The sequence below is a fragment of the Gigantopelta aegis genome, chromosome 5 (genome assembly GCF_016097555.1).
Source record: "Gigantopelta aegis isolate Gae_Host chromosome 5, Gae_host_genome, whole genome shotgun sequence".
NCBI lineage: Eukaryota > Metazoa > Mollusca > Gastropoda > Neomphalida > Peltospiridae > Gigantopelta > Gigantopelta aegis.
The window spans coordinates 39082027-39103633 of NC_054703.1; the positions used below are offsets into that span (position 1 = coordinate 39082027).

The window sequence follows — 21607 nt, forward strand, 5'->3', positions numbered from 1 at the left end:
TCGATGTGGTTGAGATCAGGACTTTTAGCGGGCCAGTCATCAATGAAATCAATGTTATTTGTCCTAAGAAAATTTACAGTGTCTCTAGCTATATGAGAGGTGGCATTATCATGCTGAAAAATCGAGATGGTGGCGTTGTTATAGAACAGAGGAAAGACGTGATGAGCGAGAATGTCATCGCGGTAACGTTGAGCATTTAAATTGTCATCAGTGACGACTAGTGGTGAACGATAACCACGGGCAATGGCTGCCCAGACCATGACAGAACCCCCACCCCAGAAACGATCTCGTTCAAGAACACAACAGTCAGCATAGCGTTCATTTCTACTACGGTAGACGCGCACACTGCCATCACCACGTTGTAAAGAAAATCTGGATTCATCCGAAAAAAGAACGGTATTCCAGCGTCGCCGTATCCAACGAGTGTGTACACGTGCCCAATTAAGATGATTTAGACGATGACGTTGCGTTAAAACGCATCCGACGTAAGGACGTCGTGCATGTAAAGCGTTCTCCCGCAGACGATTACGAACAGTTTGCCCACTGATTCGGTTGTTATGAAGCCCAGGTGTGTTAGCAGCAGTAGCAGTGGCAATTTGGAATCGATTGCGCAAATGCGTGTTCATGATATAGCGGTCTTGACCACGCGTTGTAACACGCGGACGTCCACGACGTGACAAGTCGTTGGTGCTTCCTGTCGTTCAAAATCTTACGCGAAGATTTCGTATCGCTCGACTAGAACTCCCAACATGCCTTGCAACGTCTTCTGTCGACATGCCAGCATCAAGCATGCCAATCGCCCGTTCGCGTAAATTATTGGGTATTCTTGACATACTAAAATATTGAAGCGTTTTCGTTCACTTGACAACAATGTCAGTAAGACAAGTAAAACAAATTGACCGAATACTACGGGACATGTCGAACCATGCATGCACGTGCAAATTGAATTTCACGTTGTCGACGATTAACAGTGCAAAAATAATCAATAAAATTCATGAATCCTGATAATACAGCTCAAGGCTAATACTACCTATATAATTCCATTACACAATGAATTCTTTAACACAACAAATACTATATGTACAAATCGGAAGTTTCTTTTTTTGTTCAGTATATATTTAAGTTAGCAAACCCATTTAATTAAATTTCTGCAGAAGTTATTATTGAATTCTAAATGTTGCTTAGGATAATATAAAAAATCGAGTTTCAAGAAGAAAAAAAAAATCGCAAGGAAACACAATAACTCTAAGGAAAGGTAAACATGCACTGTTAATATTTGAGAATTAGAAAATTATTATATTTTAATCTACTAATTACCATTCTCAGATGTCTGAATTAATAAGGAAATTGTACTATCGATAAGCTACTTGTCAAGCCTCTTTGATTAGAGCAACAAGCCGCCAACTCTCATATAAGGGGGGTGGGGGGGGGGGGAGGGGGGTGCATTTAGCTCAGTAGTTAAGAGAACTCGTCTGTGGTGATTGGGTCATAGGATAGAACCTCCTCAGTGGAACGTTTTGTCGCTAGTCACGGCTAGTATCCCATGGCTGGTGTATCAAAGGGCGTGGTATGTGCTGTGTTGTATTGGGTCATAGGATAGAACCTCCTCAGTGGAACGTTTTTACCCCAGTCACGGCCAGTATCCCATGGCTGGTATATCAAAGGGCGTGGTATGTGCTGTGTTGTATTGGATCATAGGATAGAACCTCCTCAGTGGAACGTTTTCTCCCCAGTCACGGCCAGTATCCCATGGCTGGTATATCAAAGGGCGTGGTATGTGCTGTGTTGTATGTGCTGATTGGGTCATAGGATAGAACCTCCTCAGTGGAACGTTTTCTCCCCAGTCACGGCCAGTACCCCATGGCTGGTATATCAAAGGGCGTGGTATGTGCTGTGTTGTCTGTGGTGATTGGGTCATAGGATAGAACCTCCTCAATGGAATGTTTTCTCCCCAGTCACGGCCAGTATCCCATGGCTGGTGTATCAAAGGGCTGTGTTGTCTGTGGGAAAGTGATATAAAAGTATCATTGCTACTAATGAATAAATATAGCGGGTTTCCTCTTAAGAAAGTTAGTTTGTTTTGTTTAACGACACCACTAGAGGACATTGATTAATTAATCATCGGCTATTGGGTGTCAAACATTTGGTAATTTCCACATAGTCTTAGAGGAAACCTGCTTGTAGTCATCAAAGGAAACCCGCTACATTTGTCCTAATTCAGCAAGCGATCTTCTATATGCACTTTCCCGCAGACAGGACAGCACATACCACGTCATTTGACCAGTTGTGGCGCACTGGTTAAAACAAGCGATCTTCTATATGCACTTTCCCGCAGACAGGACAGCATATACCACGGCATTTGACCAGTTGTGGCGCACTGGTTAAAACAAGGTATCATCCATATGCACTTTCCCGCAGACAGGACAGTACATACCACGGCATTTGACCAGTTGTGGCGCACTGGTTAAAACAAGGGATCTTCTATATGCACTTTCCCGCAGACAGGACAGCACATACCAAGCCATTTGACCAGTTGTGGCGCACTGGTTAAAACAAGGGATCTTCTATATGCACTTTCCCGCAGACAGAACAGCACATACCACGGCATTTGACCAGTTGTGGCGCACTGGTTAAAACAAGGTATCATCCATATGCACTTTCCCGCAGACAGGACAGTACATACCACGGCATTTGACCAGTTGTGGCGCACTGGTTAAAACAAGGGATCTTCTATATGCACTTTCCCGCAGACAAGACAGCACATACCACGCCATTTGACCAGTTGTGGCGCACTGGTTAAAACAAGGGATCTTCTATATGCACTTTCCCGCAGACAGGACAGCACATACCACGGCATTTGACCAGTTGTGGCGCACTGGTTAAAACAAGGGATCTTCTATATGCACTTTCCCGCAGACAGGACAGCACATACCACGGCATTTGACCAGTTGTGGCGCACTGGTTAAAACAAGGGATCTTCTATATGCACTTTCCCGCAGACAGGACAGCACATACCACGGCATTTGACCAGTTGTGGCGCACTGGTTAAAACGAAAAAAAAAAAAAAAAAAAAAAAACAACAACTGTTGAATGCACTGGTTGGAACGAGAAAAAATCCAATCAGTTGTTCGATCCTGCGACGCAAGCACCTCGGGCGAGTACTCAACCGACTGAGCTATTAAAGTGACAGGCTCTAGTTTCAACACGTAAACACAGACACTAAGTTTAGTTACTCCACAAACTTGTAACACATTTCGATAAAGTTACAACAGTGAAACAAGAGTCTGTGACGTTCACACAGAGACATATCCTTTAGATTCGACTAGAACTTGACTCCTAAATCATTACTCCTCAGATAATTGTGCGTTTTTATAAATATGAAAAAATGCATTTTGTGGTATTAGAAACACCAGGGCGACCAGAAACATTTCGGTTGTACGGAAATGGATTATATAAACAATGAAATATAAGTAGTGTTTGATTTCAGTGACTCGGCTCTAATAGAGAAAACTAGGCATCAGTGTTTAAACACTAGGTTTCTGAATTTATATTTAACCAACGTTACAAAACACTTAACATCAATATAGCAATAACAATAATATCAACAACAATAACAATAATAGCAAGACGTTTTACTTGTAATTTTCATAGAAACTGATATACAATCCGAAATTCGCGATAGAGGCCAATACGCAAACCCTATATACACATTTTTTTTTAACACAATCAAACCACCTGGCGGCCCTAACTACCTACTAAATTTCAGCCATATGGACCCAGAACGTTTTTTGTTTTTGTTTTTGTTTTTTTACAAAAGGACAAAACAGATGGCTGAAGAATTTTTTAAATATAATTTCACATAATTCACGATACAGACCAATACACATAATATTTTAATATCTTCAATCATCACACCCCCCCCCCCCCCCCCCCCCCCCTCCACCGGGACCTTCTTACCTATAAAATGTTCACAAATCGTCCCAGCACGTTTCTCAGAAAATAGTTTGCTTAATAATAATATTAATAATAATAATAATAACAAACAATAGGCTCCCAGCCGAAAAGGCTTGGGAACCTAACAAATATCAGTAATGGTGATGACAGATTCCCAACTTATAATAGCTGTATCTTACTCAGACATATGAATACCTTATTTAATTATAGCAGTGACCACACACACACACACACACACAGAGAGAGAGAGAGAGAGAGAGAGAGAGAGAGAGAGAGAGAGAGAGAGAGAGAGAGAGAGAGAGAGAGAGAGAGAGAGAGAGAGAGAGAGAGAGAGAGAGAGAGAGAGAGAGAGAGAGAGAGAGAGAGAGAGAGAGAGAGAGAGAGAGAGAGAGAGAGAGAGAGAGAGAGAGAGAAGGGAGAGAGAGGAGAGTCACACAGACACACAACTTCACAAGGAATGTACAATAGTTTTAGTAATGTACTCACCGAATCAGTGGGCAAACTGTCCGTAATCGTCTGCGGGAGAACGGTTTACATGCACGACGTCCTTACGTCGGATGCGTTTTAACGCAACGTCATCGTCTAAATCGTTTTAATTGGGCACGTGTGCACACTTGTTGGATACGGCGACGCTGGAATACCGTTCTTTTTTCGGATGAATCCAGATTTTCTTTACAACGTGGTGATGGCAGGGTGCCCGTCTACAGTAGGAGAAATGAACGCTATGCTGACTGTTGTGTTCTTGAATGAGATCGTTATTATTCCCCCGGTTTGTTTTCATCAAGTTATGTTCAAGCAAATTTAGCGGAAGTTTCTTATTTTGTTCAGTATATATATATATATATATATATATATATATATATATATATATATATATATGGCAATATGGCAAGCGTAAAATTAATCGTAAGTAGTTGTGCTTAACCTTAGCTACGTTCGTTCATGGAACGGGGCCCTGGTCTGTTACTAAAATAGGTTTTGCCATTCTTGTTCATTGTTCTTTCCATTTCCCGTAGACTGTCCACTAGTGAGTTCCACCATCAGTATCTTGCGGCCTAGGATATTTCAGTTATATCTTGGCATGTTGAGATTTACTGGGTTTGGCATTCGTGTTCCAGTGCTCGTTCCATTTCCTGAATATTTGCGCTACGGAACGTCGGATTTCTTTCTGTACTATGTGTATTAGTGATTAATATGTGGATTTTTTTTAATCAGTTAACTCGAAAATGACCGATGTAAAGGTATTTGACGTCAAACATAGGATTGTTGTGGTATTAGAGCGGAAATCTTTGTCAACTTTTTGGTTGTCGGGAATTGCCAAAAAAATACATAACTTGGTCTCTGACTGTAATGAGAGCGTATTTATGTCCAAATGTCCGTCTAGCTCTCTTATAGTCAGAGTACTCGGGCTATGCTTAGGCCAACAACAAAAAAAGAACTAAAATCGGTCTCTGGTCAGACCAGAGTTCCAGAAGTGATGCGACGATGCGTATTTTTCTTTCTTTCTTGTTTTGTTGGTGTTGTTGTTTTTAAGCATGGATTTCACAGAAAGATTGTGTATATTTAGGCATTTTTCGTCCTCCTCCTCTGTCTTGGTCCATCCTCAATGGCCATGGCGTCCCCTCATTTGCGTTCGTACTCTAAATAGTTTACTTTACATTTTCCATATAGCCAAGGAAATTTTATGACTTCGACTTTGACCGCAAATGTTTTTTAAAACAAGTCATGCAACTACTTCAGAACAATAGGACCTGTTTTAGAGAGAAATTAAATACAGCAATGGTCCAAGCACGCCCTAGTTCATGCGAAATGACATTTTGGCTCCAAATGCGGGTTTAATTAATACCTAGAAAAAAAATGTTAACGCGCGAGGGTCAAACTACACACTGGAGCTGACCAGACACCAGCAATGTATTTCGTTTTGCCTTACCAGTAACCCACGAAAATAAAATAATACTGTTTTGAATTCAATACATCTTTATTATTATGTTTACGATTTCTCGTTTATTTAACGTTTAACAAATATGCGAATGAAGGCAGCTAGTTACACACAGCCATATAAATACATGTATGAACAACAGAACACAAACAGAGAGACACCGGCCCCGGTGGTGTAAGACCACAATACTAATCACTGTCGTGATTATTTCTCGTTCCAGCCAGTGCTCCAGAACTAGTGCAAAAAAGGTCGTGGTATGTACTATCCTGTCTGAGGGATCATGCATATAAAAGATCCCTTGCTGCTAATCGAAAAAAGTAGCCCATGAAGTGGCGACAGCGGGTTTCATCTCTCAATATCTGTGTGGTCCTTAACCATATGTCTGACTCCACATATCCGTAAATAAAACGTGTTGAGTGCGTCGATAAAATAAAACATCTCCTTCCTTCCTAATCACTGTCGTGGGCAGACGACCCAGATAGTTGACGTGTGTGTCAAGGACAGCGTCCATGAAACTTAATTGGATATAAGTACGAACAAATAAGTGGAAATAAAGAAACAGAACAGAAATTTATTTATACTCAGTTCACAATACGGCGATACATGAAGGTGATTTACAAACGGTTTGTGCAGATTCAATGAAGCCAACATTGTACAATCAACTGGGAACTATAGCACAGCAAAACATAACACAGTATAATGTGTAGTTTAATATATACAAACATTCGATATATTGACGTTTCAAACATATCTTTAAATACAGAGCTAATATTATCTATAGAAATACATAGGTTCTGTCTAATAACAGACATTTTTGGGTGCAAAGTGTGATCAGGACGGTATCTCTGCACAATGCAGAGTCGAAAGATGTTAGACAAAGTCGTGATTGCTTCCTTGATCCTCTATCAGGTGGGCGTCCTCTCAATATTTCCTTCCACCAGGGGATATGTAACAGTATGTTTCATCCCTCTTGCACCGCCCGTACGAGGACCGCCACTTCCCTAGGGGATATGTAACAGTATGTTTCGTCCCTCTTACACCGCCCGTATGAGGACCGCCACTGCCCTAGGGGATATGTAACAGTATGTTTCGTCCCTCTTTCACCGCCCGTATGAGGACCGCCACTCCCAAGACTAGGTTAGAATACCTATACTCGAACAGCACAGAGCCCCATGGAATATATACAGCTGTGTTAACATGCACTCGTGAATCACCGCAAAAACTGTGATGATATCAGGTGTTCGCGAAAGTTGAGCATATCCTGCAACTGGTGATGCAAATGAGTCGATTTGTTCACGTTTATATATAAAGTACGGTCAGCATATCCTGCAACTGGTGATGCAAATGACTCGATTTGTTCACGTTTATATATAAAGTACGGTCAGCATATCCTGCAACTGGTGATGCAAATGACTCGATTTGTTCACGTTTATATATAAAGTACGGTCAGCATATCCTGCAACTGGTGATGCAAATGACTCGATTTGTTCACGTTTATATATACGGTCAGCATATCCTGCAACTGGTGATGCAAATGACTCGATTTGTTCACGTTTATATATAAAGTACGGTCAGCATATCCTGCAACTGGTGATGCAAATGACTCGATTTGTTCACGTTTATATATAAAGTACGGTCAGCATATCGTGCAACTGGTGATGCAAATGACTCGATTTGTTCACGTTTATATATAAAGTACGGTCAGCATATCGTGCAACTGGTGATGCAAATGACTCGATTTGTTCACGTTTATATATAAAGTACGGTCAGCATATCGTGCAACTGGTGATGCAAATGACTCGATTTGTTCACGTTTATATATAAAGTACTGTCAGCATATCCTGCAACTGGTGATGCAAATGACTCGATTTGTTCACGTTTATATATAAAGTACGGTCAGCATATCCTGCAACTGGTGATGCAAATGACTCGATTTGTTCACGTTTATATATAAAGTACGGTCAGCACGAAGCCACATGCTGGGACGTTTGTCCACATTTTGCAGTGGGGGGAGGGGGGGGGGGGGGAGGACTACAAACGCCATTGCCAAGGAAACTAGAGGAAAGAGTGAAATGGTCTCATCAAAAATCCTAATCCAAATCAAACTTAAAAAGTCCTGCTACCAACATTTTCTTTGATACTGTTGTAAATTATTGTTCAAAATGTAAGTATGAAGTATCGTCAGAGTTCGCCATTAAGGACCATTTTAAAAACAAATGTTAATTAAATTGATCCATAAAAATAAGCGCGAACGAGAATCTACTAAAATAACAACGAAATGGAGTGTCAAATATCGTTTTTATCTATTCGATTTTGACCAGGCTGTATATGATGAAACTGTTTTACCTGTCACTCTAAAGTTACATGCTATTTTGTCATTTCTTTGGCAAAAGCTAGTTCAATTCAATTATTTATCTGCCTTGAGCTTTACAGCACATCGGCGCAACATACATAGGACGTGATACATTAGAAGGCTGCACAATTTTAGCAGTACATTATAGTGCAGGAGAAGATGAAAATAGCACACATAAATAGACAAATACAAAACATTTGTCAAAACTTTTATTTCATCCTACCAATAAAGTGGATCTTAGTTTATAACATTCAGAGAGGTAGTTAGTTACTTTATTCAGCTCTTTAATCTTCTTTACACTAATAATGTTATTAATTTATAGATAGATGGCATCTTCCAATAATACGTTTCAATATATTTTCTTCTAATGTGATACATTGGTACAATATCAGGGCATATCAATGGTACAATATCAGGGCATATCAGTGGTAAAATATCAGGAAATATCAATGGTATCGGGACATTCTATTAAAAAAAAAGAAAAAAAAAAAAGAAGAAGAAATATATATATATTCGTATTCAACTTTCTGTAAATTACAAAATAAGCAAATTCGTTGTTGTCTTTGTACTGTGCCGTACCCGTTTCTATTGCTAAAGACTGGGCTGATAATCTGGCTGATAATCTAAGTTTTGTGAAGGGTATATGATTATAATTAGGAATATATATATATATATATATATATATATATATATATATATATATATATATATATATATATATATTGTAAATAGTACTGCGAACATAAATGATCAACAATATACTTATATAACATATATTGTGGTGAACTGTTCAAAATATCCCATAAATGTTGTTTCGCCTGATCAGCAATACGCGTTTCAATTAATGACAACACGACTTTATCGTTTTCAAGTGGCTGACGCATCCACAAATCGCTAAAGCCTAATAGCATAAGCTTATTCTTCAAAAAAGGTACTTAATTAAATTAGTTTCTACTGCATTGTCTTCAGACAGATTATAGACTACAGAATATGCTTCTTTTGAAATACAGTTGTTTGTTGTAAGTAATTTAAACCAGTACTTGATTATGCGAAACAAACATATATATTCCACAAACAATTTTACCAGTTCCAAATATACCATTATATAGCAAATAGACTTTTTAACACAGAGGAGCTTGAATCCGTATTTTTAAGAAACCCCAGACTTCACATCAATAACATAAAATACCACTGATATATTTAAAGAAAAGATCCAACAATTCACAATCAAAAGTGTACACTTTGAATACAAGACGAATATAGCTTTATGGCCCTGATCTGATAGATATTTCTGTAAAAACCTAAACTTATTATTGTATCGAAAAGGAATACCTAAGTGACAAAACTGATATTTAACAGTAATAGGTGTATTATTATATACAATACAATACAATACAATGTAATACAATACAATACAATACAATAATACAATACAATAAATATTGCAACCATTGTAGGAGTACACTGGTTACGGGAAGAGATTCCCATTTAGTAAAAGAAAGAAAAAGCGAACATAGTAACTAGTTATAACAACAGTAAACAGAGATTTAAGACACACATCGACATCAATATGCCACACATACATAACTACACATCCAAGTATCAGTATTTAAGACACACATCGACATCAATATGACATACATAACTACACATCCAAGTATCAGTATTTAAGACACACATCGACATCAATATGCCACACATACATAACTATACATCCAAGTATCAGTATTTAAGACACACATCGACATCAATATGCCACACATACATAACTATACATCCAAGTATCAGTATTTAAGACACACATCGACATCAATATGCCACACATACATAACTATACATCCAAGTATCAGTATTCTTCACTTTACCTTCATTACTAAAAAACAACAATTTGCGTCGTTTCTATAACAACAGTAAACAGAGATTTAAGACACACATCGACATCAATATGCCACACATACATAACTACACATCCAAGTATCAGTATTTAAGACACACATCGATATCAATATGCCACACATACATAACTACACATCCAAGTATCAGTATTCTTCACTTTACCTTCATTACTAAAAACAACTATTTGCGTCGTTTCTATAACAACAGTAAACAGAGATTTAAGACACACATCGACATCAATATGCCACACATACATAACTACACATCCAAGTATCAGTATTTAAGACACACATCGACATCAATATGCCACACATACATAACTACACATCCAAGTATCAGTATTTAAGACACACATCGACATCAATATGCCACACATACATAACTATACATCCAAGTATCAGTATTTAAGACACACATCGACATCAATATGCCACACATACATAACTACACATCCAAGTATCAGTATTCTTCACTTTACCTTCATTACTAAAAACAACTATTTGCGTCGTTTCTATAACAACAGTAAACAGAGATTTAAGACGCACATCGACATCAATATGCCACACATACATAACTACACATCCAAGTATCAGTATTTAAGACACACATCGACATCAATATGCCACACATACATAACTACACATCCAAGTATCAGTATTTAAGACACACATCGACATCAATATGCCACACATACATAACTATACATCCAAGTATCAGTATTTAAGACACACATCGACATCAATATGCCACACATACATAACTATACATCCAAGTATCAGTATTTAAGACACACATCGACATCAATATGCCACACATACATAACTATACATCCAAGTATCAGTATTCTTCACTTTACCTTCATTACTAAAAAACAACTATTTGCGTCGTTTCTATAACAACAGTAAACAGAGATTTAAGACACACATCGACATCAATATGCCACACATACATAACTACACATCCAAGTATCAGTATTTAAGACACACATCGATATCAATATGCCACACATACATAACTACACATCCAAGTATCAGTATTCTTCACTTTACCTTCATTACTAAAAACAACTATTTGCGTCGTTTCTATAACAACAGTAAACAGAGATTTAAGACACACATCGACATCAATATGCCACACATACATAACTACACATCCAAGTATCAGTATTTAAGACACACATCGACATCAATATGCCACACATACATAACTACACATCCAAGTATCAGTATTTAAGACACACATCGACATCAATATGCCACACATACATAACTATACATCCAAGTATCAGTATTTAAGACACACATCGACATCAATATGCCACACATACATAACTACACATCCAAGTATCAGTATTCTTCACTTTACCTTCATTACTAAAAACAACTATTTGCGTCGTTTCTATAACAACAGTAAACAGAGATTTAAGACGCACATCGACATCAATATGCCACACATACATAACTACACATCCAAGTATCAGTATTTAAGACACACATCGACATCAATATGCCACACATACATAACTACACATCCAAAAATCAGTATTTAAGACACACATCGACATCAATATGCCACACATACATAACTATACATCCAAGTATCAGTATTTAAGACACACATCGACATCAATATGCCACACATACATAACTACACATCCAAGTATCAGTATTCTTCACTTTACCTTCATTACTAAAAACATCTATTCGCGTCGTTTCTATAACAACAGTAAACAGAGTTTTAAGACACACATCGACATCAATATGCCACACATACATAACTACACATCCAAGTTTCAGTATTCTTCACTTTACCTTCATTACTAAAAACAACTATTTGCGTCGTTTCTATAACAACAGTAAACAGATATTTAAGACACACATCGACATCAATATGCCACACATACATAACTACACATCCAAGTATCAGTATTTAAGACACACATCGACATCAATATGCCACACGTACATAACTACACATCCAGGTATCAGTATTCTTCACTTTACCTTCATTACTAAAAACAACTATTTGCGTCGTTTCTATAACAACAGTAAACAGAGATTTAAGACACACATCGACATCAATATGCCACACATACATAACTACACATCCAATTATCAGTATTTAAGACACACATCGACATCAATATGCCACACATACATAACTACACATCCAAGTATCAGTATTTAAGACACACATCGACATCAATATGCCACACATACATAACTATACATCCAAGTATCAGTATTTAAGACACACATCGACATCAATATGCCACACATACATAACTACACATCCAAGTATCAGTATTCTTCACTTTACCTTCATTACTAAAAACAACTATTTGCGTCGTTTCTATAACAACAGTAAACAGAGATTTAAGACACACATCGACATCAATATGCCACACATACATAACTACACATCCAAGTATCAGTATTTAAGACACACATCGACATCAATATGCCACACATACATAACTACACATCCAAGTATCAGTATTCTTCACTTTACCTTCATTACTAAAAACAACTATTCGCGTCGTTTCTATAACAACAGTAAACAGAGATTTAAGACACACATCGACATCAATATGCCACACATACATAACTACACATCCAAGTATCAGTATTCTTCACTTTACCTTCATTACTAAAAACAAGTATTTGCGTCGTTTCTATAACAACAGTAAACAGAGATTTAAGACACACATCGACATCAATATGCCACACATACATAACTACACATCCAAGTATCAGTATTTAAGACACACATCGACATCAATATACCACACATACATAACTACACATCCAAGTATCAGTATTCTTCACTTTACCTTCATTACTAAAAACAACTATTTGCGTCGTTTCTATAACAACAGTAAACAGAGATTTAAGACACACATCGACATCAATATGCCACACATACATAACTACACATCCAAGTATCAGTATTTAAGACACACATCGACATCAATATGCCACACATACATAACTACACATCCAAGTATCAGTATTCTTCACTTTACCTTCATTACTAAAAACAACTATTCGCGTCGTTTCTATAACAACAGTAAACAGAGATTTAAGACACACATCGACATCAATATGCCACACATACATAACTACACATCCAAGTATCAGTATTCTTCACTTTACCTTCATTACTAAAAACAAGTATTTGCGTCGTTTCTATAACAACAGTAAACAGAGATTTAAGACACACATCGACATCAATATGCCACACATACATAACTACACATCCAAGTATCAGTATTTAAGACACACATCGACATCAATATGCCACACATACATAACTACACATCCAAGTATCAGTATTCTTCACTTTACCTTCATTACTAAAAACAACTATTCGCGTCGTTTCTATAATGACAGTAATTGTCCATTTATTGGCCTAAACATATAAATTATACAATAAGTTTTGTAAACCTTTCACAGTTTCAGAAAATAAAACTGAATCGTCATCATACATTGATAAAAACAGATTTAAGTTGCCCGAATGGGTACTTCGTAGCTCCATTAACAATAAAACTCATTTCGAAATCATTTAAGAACATTGAAAACATTAAAGGATATACCATTTCACCTTGCAACAAACACACCCCTTTTTTTTCTTCTTTTTTTTAAATTCGAAAATTTACCATTAATAGTGTCAAAACATTCAACAGAAAAGTACATAGACTGTATCACAGACACCATTATTTCTTAGTGCCGACTTTATTCATTTATACCACAGACTCAGTCTGTACATAGAATCATATGTTTTTCGAAATTAAATAAAACAGCAATATAAGTGTTTCTTACTAGCTAATGTTTTGGTAATTATAGCATGAAGTGCAAACATTGCATCTGTAGTACTAACAACAAAAACCAAACTGGGCATCTGTAAGAAGTCATAAGTATCACACACATTTAAAATAGATGTAAATAGTTTAAAATACAACTTATTAAAAGGACATTCATGAGTTTGCTGCATTGTAAGATGTTTCCGACTAACAAAATATCTCTACGATTAAACTTACATATTAAAGGGACATTCCTGAGTTCGTTGCAATTTTAAGATGGTATCGACAAACAGAGACTGCTTAACGATTGTAATTACATATCAAATATATTTTTCGGCATAACATATTAGTGGCTGTATATTAAACGTGTTTATGATCGGTGTAATATTTCTACTAGGTTAGATTTAATTTTAATTTCTAAAATATTTTTTAACGAAATTATTTGAAGACACAATCCAGTTTGGGCTTCTTACAGATTTTAAGACGACCAGAAACATGTTGAATATACAGGCACGGATATTTTAAACAAGAAAATATATTTAATATGTAAGTTTAATCGTAGAACTAGTTTATTAGTCGGAAACATCTTACAATGTAACAAACTCAGGAATGTTCCTTTAAATGCGTTTTTTTTTTATTATTTTTATTATTTTTTTTTTTTTTTTTTTTTTTAATTATTATTATTTTTTTTTTATTTTTTTTTTTTATTATTTTTTTTTTTATTATTATTTTTTATTATTTTTTTTTTTTTTCGGGGGGGGGGGGGTATCATTATGTGTATATTCAATGTGTTTCTGGTTGTCTTAATATTTGTAACGAGCCCCAATAGAATTTTGTCTTCAAATAATTTCGTACGTACGAAAATAGAAAAGGGAAATAAAATAAAATTTAACCTAGTACAAACATTAGAACGATCAGAAATACATTTCATATAGAACCACTCATATTTTAAGCAGGAAAATATGTTTGATATGCTATTACAATCGTTAAAAAGTCTCTGTTAGTCGATCACATCTTAAAACTTGCAGCAAACTCAGGAATGTGCCTTTAAATTAATCCCTCTGAAATTATTGGGGACACTACAATATCCTTTCTTATGCTCAGGAGAAATAACAGCATGACACCAATTCTCTGGGAAATAACCAGTAGATGAAATAGTATTAAACATCTCAAAAACAAAGGATGCAGTAAATGTTTGCCTTTAATAAGACTTTACTTCAATATTACATCTAGTCCATGGGCTTTTCCACGTTTAAGATTATGGATAGCGTATACAACTTCCTGATCTGTTATAGCATTATCCAGGTCTACATCAATCGTTTCCTTTTTTCTCTCCAGTAACTACATAATCATCATTAACATCAACAGGTTGTGTGCTATTTTTTTTAGACTCACCACTTAATTCCTTAAAATGTGTAAGCAACTCAGTAACTGTAATTACAAGTGGCTTTTCTTCAGTTTACTACCAAACGTAATAAAAAAATTGCTTAGGATTATGTTTTGCTTAATATTCCAACACGTTGCCTTCATTTCTTTTAAATTGTTGTTTTCATTTCCGTTATAATAGTTTATAACTTCCATTTTTAATTTTATAGATTCAGTTTTCTTCTTTTTTGACCTTATTAAATTTCGAAATTGTGTAAGAGCAGGTAAATAACTGGAACAAAAAGAAAGAAATGTTTTATTTAACGACACACTCAACACATTGTATTTACGGTTATATGGCATCAGACATATGATTAAGAACCACACAAATATTGAGAGAGGAACTTCATGGGCTACTCTTTTTCGATTTGCAGCAAGGGATCTTTTATATGCATGTATACAGGGTAGTACATACCACGGCCTTTGATATACCAGTCGTAGTGCACTGGACCCCTGCGTTTGCTGTAATCTCACCGTGGTGCAGGGGTGTAACATTCTCTTTGAGAATGGCCAATACAGCACAAAATTGAAGTTTTGTGAAAAAATTCAGTATCCGTAAAATTCTGTGATATTTGTGTTTTTGCACAGTTCTTTACACTGTTTTTGTTTAAGTCTTGAATTTTTATATTGATGTTGATCATCACTTTATTTATTTGCATTACCATAGTTTGACACCCAATAGCCGATGTATTTTTCGTGCTGGGGTGTCGTTAAACATTCATTCATTCATTCATTCATTCATAGTGCACTGGATGGAACGAGAAATAGCCCAATGGGATGTAAATAACTGTATTTTATTCGTTTTAATTATCAACAAACCATGGTCTATCTTCCACATTACTATATAGTTTAACATTTAAACTATCTCTCCGATTATTAGATATGCATGTATCTGCATGTACATTACACTTATCTCGTGTCTGCACGCTGAAAAGGGTTTCCATCCAACGTTGTAATTGTGCGGTAAAATTATTAACACTGTTATTAACCGTAACCTGAGTTACGTCCCCTTCCACTACCCGATTCAATTTGTCTACATTAACAATACGTAGCTGAATAAATTGATTTTTAAATTCATCTTAGCATTTAAATAAAGATATCTTTGTACCAGCACTATTACCTGTACAATACACATTCAAAGAGTTCAAATCAACGCTATCAACTGTAAATGTAAGGTGCGTGGTCTGAAAATCCGTTGAAGTTTGACACGCGAAATGTTTCTATCAGTGGTAAAATATTAGGACATAACAACATATAACATCATACCATTAGAACCACAAAACGTAAAATCTTGGGAAAATTTATGTCGATCTTTATGTAGAAAGCCCTTACCTTTAAACATTCTCAAATCTGAAGTTTTACACAAATTTAACAGTTAATTTCCAAATTAATTCACACCTGTAGCTGGGTTTATCCGTCTTATTAACAAACTCGTCAGGTTTGTAGCAGCTCTATTCTATTCTGTTGCTTTGTATTCCGGTCTTCTAGCATTGTAAAAGTAAGGATTTGGTACATAAAATCATTAAATATCAATATCAATAGTGTTTTGCTATGCTTTTCCCACCTTATTCTTTCATTTCAAGTTATTTTCGTGCTTATATCCAATTAAGGTTTAAACGCGTTGTCCTGGGCACACACCTCGACTATCTGGTCTGTCTGTCCAGGGTAGTGGGTTAGGTTTTTAGTGGTTAGTGAGAAAGAGGAGGGTGTAGTGGTCTTACACGTACCCATTGAATCGTTAAAACTCACTCTGGGTGGGAGCTGGTATCGGGCTGCAGACCCTGTACCTACCAGCATTATGTCCTTTGGCTTAACCACGACACCACCGAGGCCTGTGCCCCCCCCCCCTCCCCGCCCCCCTTAATTGCAGACTGTCAATTGTATATCATATGATGTAAAACTTTGGTCACATGGTCCATCTAGTGTGTCTCATTGGTGGGGACAAGCTGCAACATGTGTCCTAAAGATCAAGCATGCATATCAAGCTTGAAACACAGTACAGGTTTATCAGCCTTGTCAAACTTTGGTGTACTTTTGCATATCCAGTGTCAAAACAAATACTACTAGGATATACGATATTGTCTTTTGCTGGTCCGTTGTACCTGTCCGTGCGTGTGTGTTTTTGTAGGGGGGGGGGGGGGGGGGCGTACTACAGTACTTGTGTATGCGTGTGTTGTTGTTGTTGTTGTTTTTGTGCTCATGCGTAGTTAAAGGAAACATGTCACGAGACCATATTAAAGTTCATTTTAAAAGCAAAATGATATAAAAATAATATACAAATAATATACAACAAAATACCTGTAATTGTCTTAAAACGTAGAGATTACACTAATCAGTATCAAAGTACGATTTATGCATACTTATCGGTGATCTTTCGGAAAAAAAGGAAGTGACGTCATCCACGCTGTACTCTTCCATTGTTTTTAACTGTTTATGTATATGGAGTAAGGCATTTACGATCTTTTCAGAGCCCAACAATGTCGTACTGCGCGGCGTTTGGGTCATACACAGTTTAAAGGGACATTCCTGAGTTTGCTGCATTGTAAGATATTTCTGACTAATAAAATATTTCTACGATTAAACTTGCATATTAAATATATTTTCTTGTTTAGAATATCAGAGTCTGTATATTAAATGTGTTTCTGGTCGTCTTAATATTTGTAAGAAGCCCAAACTGGATTTTGTCTTCAAATGATTTCGTACGTACGAAAACATATTTTTAGAAATAAAATGAAATCTAACCTAGTACAAATATTAGAACGATCAGAAACACGTTTAATATGCAGCCACTAATATTTTATGCAGAAAAATATATTTGATATGTAATTACAATCGTTAAAAAGTCTTTGTTAGTCGATAACATCTTAAAAATTGCAGCAAACTCAGGAATGTCCCTTTAATGGATCGGGGTTATCTTTTTTTCGGTTTCCCAAAGAATTGTATTCGAAGAAAGACGTGGTTATTTTATTGCAAAAGAAAATACTGGACACCAACGCCGTACTTTGGGGTCAGCCTTTTTACAGCCCGGAGCCCGAAAGTTACCCGGAGACAAAAACAGAATCCGGATGTTAATGCCGATGTATACATTGTTCATATTTGGCATAATGATACACCTCAGCATGATGTATTTATATATGTTAGAAAAAAGAAATGTAGGAATTTTTTTTTTTTAAGAAAAACAAATCGAATTCTTCATGTTCGGACTGTAGGCCTATATAACGAAATCTGCATTCACCCTCCGAAGAAGAACACGCCAATTAAGTCATTAAATATGACATATACAAACATGAGATTTGGCAGGAGGAAACATCTCAGTACGATGTATTTAAATATCTTTGTCTTTTTAAAGTGTAGAATATTTTTTTTTTTAATAACGTTTTTCATCTTCGGGCGCAGTGCGTCACAAAAACGTTCCTCACCGAAGGAAGCCGGAAAGTAACCCGAAGACTAAAACAGCCCGTATGCTAATGCCGAGACGTACATTGTTCACATCTGGCACACATAAGCATTATGTAGTTAAATATGTTTTGTACCCCCTTTTTTGTTACATATTTAAATACATCGTACTGAGATGTTTCCTCGTGCCAAATCCCATGTTTCTTCTGTGGACGGTGAATACAGATTTAGTTATGTACAGCCCGAACGTGAAAAATGTGATTTAATTTTATTTTCCCCTACATTTTTTCAAAACATTTAAATACATCATACCGAGGTGTATCTTTGTGCTAAATATGAACAGTATACACATCGGCATTAACATCCGGGTTCTGTTTTTGTCTCCGGGTTACTTTCGGGCTCCGGGCTGACCGGTATGGTTTCTACACCCACCTGGCTCGCTATCGTTTCTTCTTCAGTATCACTGTTGTAAGTAAATATGTACCTTTCTTCATTTACTGACGTAACGGACCACGTGATCGACCTGCTTATTAAATATCGGCAATTTCCGCTAAGAGCTTGTATCTGGGTTCTTTACGGAGCAATTTTAAGTAATTAATTTTCATTTTTAAATTTTATTTTTAAGGTGATTCAATTTATAATTTATTTTACATGGTTGGTGCCAAATATAGGCCACGTGGCATGTTTCCTTTAACCTACAGTAGCTATTGCATCCCCGTCGATGGGTTCATTGGGCTATTTCTCGTTCCAGCCAGTGCACACGGCTGGAATATCAAAGGCCGTGGTATGTGCCAACATGTCTGTCGGACGGTGCATATAAAATATTTCTTGCTACTAATTGAAACATGTAGCGGGTTTCCTATATAAGACTATATGTCAGAATTACCAAATGTTTGACATCCAATAGCCGATGATCAATATATATATATATATATATATATATATATATATATATATATATATATATATATATATATATATATATATATCAATGTGCTCTAGTGGTATCTTTAAACAAAACAAACCTTAACGTTTTTAGTTAGTTTTTGCTTTGACATGTTTTGAACGATCTTCGGAATCCTTAGCAGGAGCGTTATCTGACGTGATGCTGGTTGCCGCAGACAGTCTGGTACTGAATTCTGATTCATCTGTTCCGAAATTGGTGGGTTCAGAAACGTGCCATGGAAATCGTGACACCCTCACCTTGTTTCTCTGTCTGGAGGACTTCCTGTCCCTGCACGTCAGCTTGTCCTTCATGATCTTCCTGTAGTTAGCTGAACTGGCCATCAGGATGTACAGATTCTGTCCAAAATTGATCAGGTATAAAATGTTGAACATTGGCCACAATTTAACCAGGATCACGATGGTTTCAAAACCCGATTTGGTTATCAACTGGATCGCAAGGATACAATCTGTGATAGCCAAAGGGACAATTGTGACGAAAGCCAAAATGGAGATGAGCATAAGAGGACGAAGCGACTTGTCCAGCTTCGTCTCAGTGTTTGCAGAGTTCGTCGATGAGGTGAATCTCTTCTGGAACGTGGCGCTGCGCTGGATGTGCATTCCAATCACAATGTTGAAGATGAGAATCAAGAGGCAGGGGAGGATTGAGGTGAGAACTAGACGTACGAAATAATAATAGGCCATATATTGATCTTTCACATAGCATTGTGTGTTTAAGCCTTTTACTGTCTTCACGTCAAGCACTAGCGGGAGCGTCAGCACGCCTGACAAAGCAGCCAGACACGAGCAGACGATCGTGGCCTTTCTTCGAGTGCAGACTCTGTCACGTTTCAGCGGGAAAACAACGCAGTAGAACCGATCCACCGTCAGTCCAACCACCAGCCATGGGGATAGGACCGTCACTGTCCTCCTCATAAACATCCATAAACCACAGACAGAGTCATGGTTCCCGATAACATGAAACATGTGAAAGTATCTCAGCGACTTGTGTACGCCATATATAATTAAAACAGAACTATCCGACACAGCCAGAAATCTCAAATATATTGGGTAGGAGAGCAAGGAAAACTTGACGTCTCTCAGTAAAGCAAACACCAAACAGTTCCCCCCTAGACCTAATATGCTGACAATCAAGTTGCTGACCAAAGAAGAAGTGCTTGGACTTCGGAAGTAAATCCAGGAATTTATTCCTGTGCTTGCATTCGTCGAGTTAAAGATAGAGTCCATATCTTCAATTTCATCAAATGTACCAGCTGTTTCATTTATAGCCATAGTGCTTATGTTTGACATCGTGCAATGTTGCCACCTGCAAACATATAAAAGTCATGCTGAATATTACATTAATTTCCAGTTCGTTGTCTTACAGCTTTGAGTTTGCTGCATTGTAAGATGTGTTCGACTAATAACATATTTCTACGATTAAACTTGCATATTAAATACATTTTCTTGTTTAGAATATGATTGTCTGTATATTCAATGTGTTTCTGGTCGTCTTAATATTTGTAAGAAGCCCAAACAGGATTTTGTCTTCAAATACGTTGGTACGTACGAACAAATATATTTTAGGAAATAAAATGAAATTTAACCTAGTAAAAATATTAGAACGATCAGAAACACATTTAATATACAGCCACGTATGTATGCAGAAAAAAATATTTTGAAAATCTGTTTCTCGATAACATCTTAAAAATTGCAGCAAACACAGGAATGTCCTTTTGATGAATTATGCATTGTATGTTATCTCACTGCAAAATGCTTATGTAAAATGTGTTTCCAAGAGATTATTATAGGTTTGCGTTATGTACACTTAACCGTTACAGTGCCCACGTCCCACATACATATGGAAGAATATACCATGGCTCGTTTCTCCATCTAGGGG

The 21607-nt window shown here is 36.7% G+C and overlaps 1 protein-coding gene across 1 annotated transcript; it reads right to left on the minus strand.

Annotated features, from left to right (window-relative positions):
• Nucleotides 1–19800: 19800 nt before the first annotated feature.
• On the minus strand, nucleotides 19801–21000 carry LOC121373167 (somatostatin receptor type 5-like). The gene has a single exon (XM_041499624.1). It carries the CDS (start codon nucleotides 20998–21000, stop codon nucleotides 19801–19803), a length of 1200 nt encoding a protein of 399 aa, XP_041355558.1.
• Nucleotides 21001–21607: the final 607 nt, after the last annotated feature.

What these genes read in the sequence shown, in the direction of transcription:
- LOC121373167 (XM_041499624.1), bottom strand. Translation starts at nt 21,000, where the DNA reads ATGGCTATAAATGAAACAGCTGGTACATTTGATGAAATTGAAGATATG.